Here is a 3,039-nt window from a genome sequence, read left to right on the forward strand (position 1 = left end):
GCTCGGTACGTATCCCTTCTCCCATTTTCATCGGCTTGACCGGCGAGCCTGTCATCCGCCGGCATGGTTTCAGGGTTTAATCCCATGACTCTACTATCCCGTCTATTCCTCCTCTCTTCTTCCTCCTGGAGCTCAATCGGTTTACCCCCGGGTGGGGCAGATATCCCCTGAAGAGCAGCGGAAGCATATAGGCCACCTGTATCGGCGCTGGGTTTTGGCCTATCTCTCGGGTCCTCCGGGCAAGGATTTTCATGGTGTGTGGTTATCTCCTTTGATATACCAGGTACTTTCGGTATGCCTCCCCTGACTTCCACCTCTGGGACGTATTCGTAAGATTCAAACGGCGCCACAACATTTATTTTTGGAGCAATGGAAGGTGTGTGGAGAGGTCTCGGGCTCTTGACTGGGTTTTTTGTTTCGGGGGGAGGTGGCGGTTGAGAGTTTTCGTATCTTGGGAAACCTAGAGGTGGTGAAGACTGTATCAAGTTCATATCTCTGAAGTCTTGAAGAGTCCACTCTTGGGTAACACGATCAAGTTCGAGATGAGGGGCTGCAGTAGATGCTGGAGCACTCTTGGCTTTAGAAGGAAGAAAGAAACTGCCGGGTAGATCGCTAGGAGTAGATTCTATCCTTCTAGGAGGCTCTGGAGGAACAGCCCCCGGACTGAGAATTTTGAGAGGAGAATAAACGGCAGCGACATCAGAACCAAATATAAAGGGAAGGGACATCTGCTTGCGCGCATAGTTGACCTTCTTAGTTAAGTTTCTCATAAACCCTGGTTTGGTTGGACCAGGTTGTTCAGGATCCGTAGAGGCGCTAAGTATTGCTCTGTGGGAAGAGCCCGGTGATATGTTAGACCCCTCGTCGCGAAAAGCACCAGGTGAAACCAGATCCCCGGTATCATTTCCATGCTCAGTTCGCGGGGGCCGATTGATCCGGGACTTGTACCTTTTCGGGGGATCCAAGGAGCTGAATTTCCCGGTGAATGGTTTACTTTGGTAATCACTCTCTATCCCGGGTGATGTTCCCCAGGTTGCGATTTTGTCGGAGTACTTCGGGAACGCTGGACACATCCTTGATTGGCCTTGAGCAGGCGGTGGTTGATGGGGGCTTCTCACCGGGCTGCCGAGACTATCATCTCGTGTGTCTTGAAAGGCAGGATAATGTGTCTCTCCTCTAGGTGAAGGCTGTCTGTCATGCAGCGTTTCATCAGGGTTCGTACGTGCAAGCCGTGAGGATCTCACACCACCTATTGATATATCGTGCCTGTCGGAAAAGATGCTAGGATAAGCTCTGGAAGGGCTCCGCTCCCTCTCGAATGCATCTAGCCCACTCTGTGCAGACTTCCGACTATCGACACTTTTCTTCCGGGGACCAATTCTCCTCATTGGCATAGCCAAGACCGAACCAATCTTTGCTCCCCACGCACCTACTTCCCCATGACCCTTATCGCTACCGGTAATTTCAGAACCTGGAAACCGCGAACTCGAATGATTTTCGAAGCCTGAGCTCACAGAGCGGCTGGAATCAGGTCGGCCATCGGTATCCAGTGACCTCATTATTCGTGTCTGCAATTGATTGCATCCAGTAACAGGTGATAATTTTTTTAGCTCCTCCATATCCACTGTTTCCGTAAAATTGGCCCGATCACCTCTGTTGCCGTCCAGATCCCGCGATTCCTGGATATCGAACCAAAGTCTGCTCGAGGCACTAGGTTCGGAGTTTGGAGTTATAACCTTCAACCCCCGAGCAATAACCGACCCCTGATCATTACGTGAACCATCCTGCAAAATCTCTTTAGTTTGAGCTGAGTTAGATTTAGACATGAGAAAAATGGTTATCCCAAGATTATAGTGTCAGGCGGAGAGTGTTTGCTAGAAACGAGCACTCCTTTCTGAACCGGCTTTGGTTAGTAAATAGTACACACATAGAGAGAGAGAGACCTACCTTGGAACTAATTGAGAATGCAACCAAAAAAATTCCCGCGCGAGATCAGGCTAACCGAGACATCTAGGATCAAGAGAGAGAGTATGTGTGAGGGGGGGGGGGGTAGATGAGAGATAGAGAGGGGAGGGAAGAGACCAAGGAGGATGAGTGAGGAAGTGGTAGATGGAACAAGGCTGGGATTTTGCAGGTATACGTTGGCAAAGTCTGGATGCGGCGATTAGTGTGCCAAAGCATTCATTATCATGATAAATGACCGGGATAACTAAGGGAGAGGCGGTATACGGTGCTAAATCAAGATTCTCCATAGCAGATACAGAGATTGGGCAGAGATATCCGTTGGGCCGCGTATAGCAATATCACACATACCAAACCGGTACTCGTACCAAGTTTGAACACCAGATGGGCCAGCCATTTCCGCTGGTGTCTGCTGAGATTTAGCATTCGGCTGGCTACGTATAGTTTATTTGGTATTTGTTGTGGATGTGGCACACTTATCAAACGATAGGATTCCTCTTGTTGGAGCGCTCAGTTTAAGTTGGCGGTTCTATTGTTGAGGCTGGATCTTCGGATTCCTAACCCAATGGCTCCTCGGAGTGTTATTATATGGTCGATCCAAGATTGTGATGAGGGAAAAATATGTTTTGTTGGTTAATTGTTTGAGATATGTAGCAAAAATGGCGAGAGATGATAGGTGTTAAAGAAGGTTCACACAGACTCATGAAAGTCCCCCACTCGTAGTTACTCCTGTAGCGTAATTCACGTGACAATGATAGAAGGACCTTCGATTGATCGCTCCACGATCCAATCAGATCCATTGTAGACCCAAAAAATAACAGCTGTGGAATTTGGATTACCTCCCAATAGCGCAGTGCGGATTGGACTATTCCTTCCTCGCATGGTTCAATTGTGCAGAAATGCTGATGGCACCAATCAAGTGTTACCGACTGTTCAGCAAAGTCCAGAAAAGTAGGGCTCCGAGAACCTGCTTAGGTTGGCGTATATGGTAACGCTTCCCCAGAAGCCATCCCCGATGACACTGGAGCATGGTAAACACTGCATACCCACCTACGAGTAATAGGATCGTAATAAGAC

At 48.7% G+C, this 3,039-nt stretch overlaps 1 protein-coding gene; it reads right to left on the reverse strand.

Annotated features, from left to right (window-relative positions):
* GSTUM_00010808001 (uncharacterized protein) overlaps nucleotides 1–2,089 on the reverse strand; it is a gene marked incomplete at its 3' end in the record, with an annotated part of 2,168 nt that extends 79 nt beyond the window's left edge. Inside the window, exons 1-2 of the mRNA XM_002841526.2 lie at nucleotides 1,948–2,089; nucleotides 1–1,894 (exon numbers count right to left, since the gene is read on the reverse strand). The exon at nucleotides 1–1,894 is cut by the window's left edge and continues 79 nt beyond it. Coding sequence (XP_002841572.1) covers nucleotides 1–1,826 — 1,826 coding nt within the window. The 5' untranslated portion in view covers nucleotides 1,827–1,894; nucleotides 1,948–2,089.
* Between the last annotated feature and the right edge of the window lie 950 nt (nucleotides 2,090–3,039).

This window comes from Tuber melanosporum, assembly GCF_000151645.1.
Source record: "Tuber melanosporum whole genome shotgun sequence assembly, scaffold_75, strain Mel28".
NCBI classification, from domain to species: Eukaryota; Fungi; Ascomycota; class Pezizomycetes; order Pezizales; family Tuberaceae; genus Tuber; species Tuber melanosporum.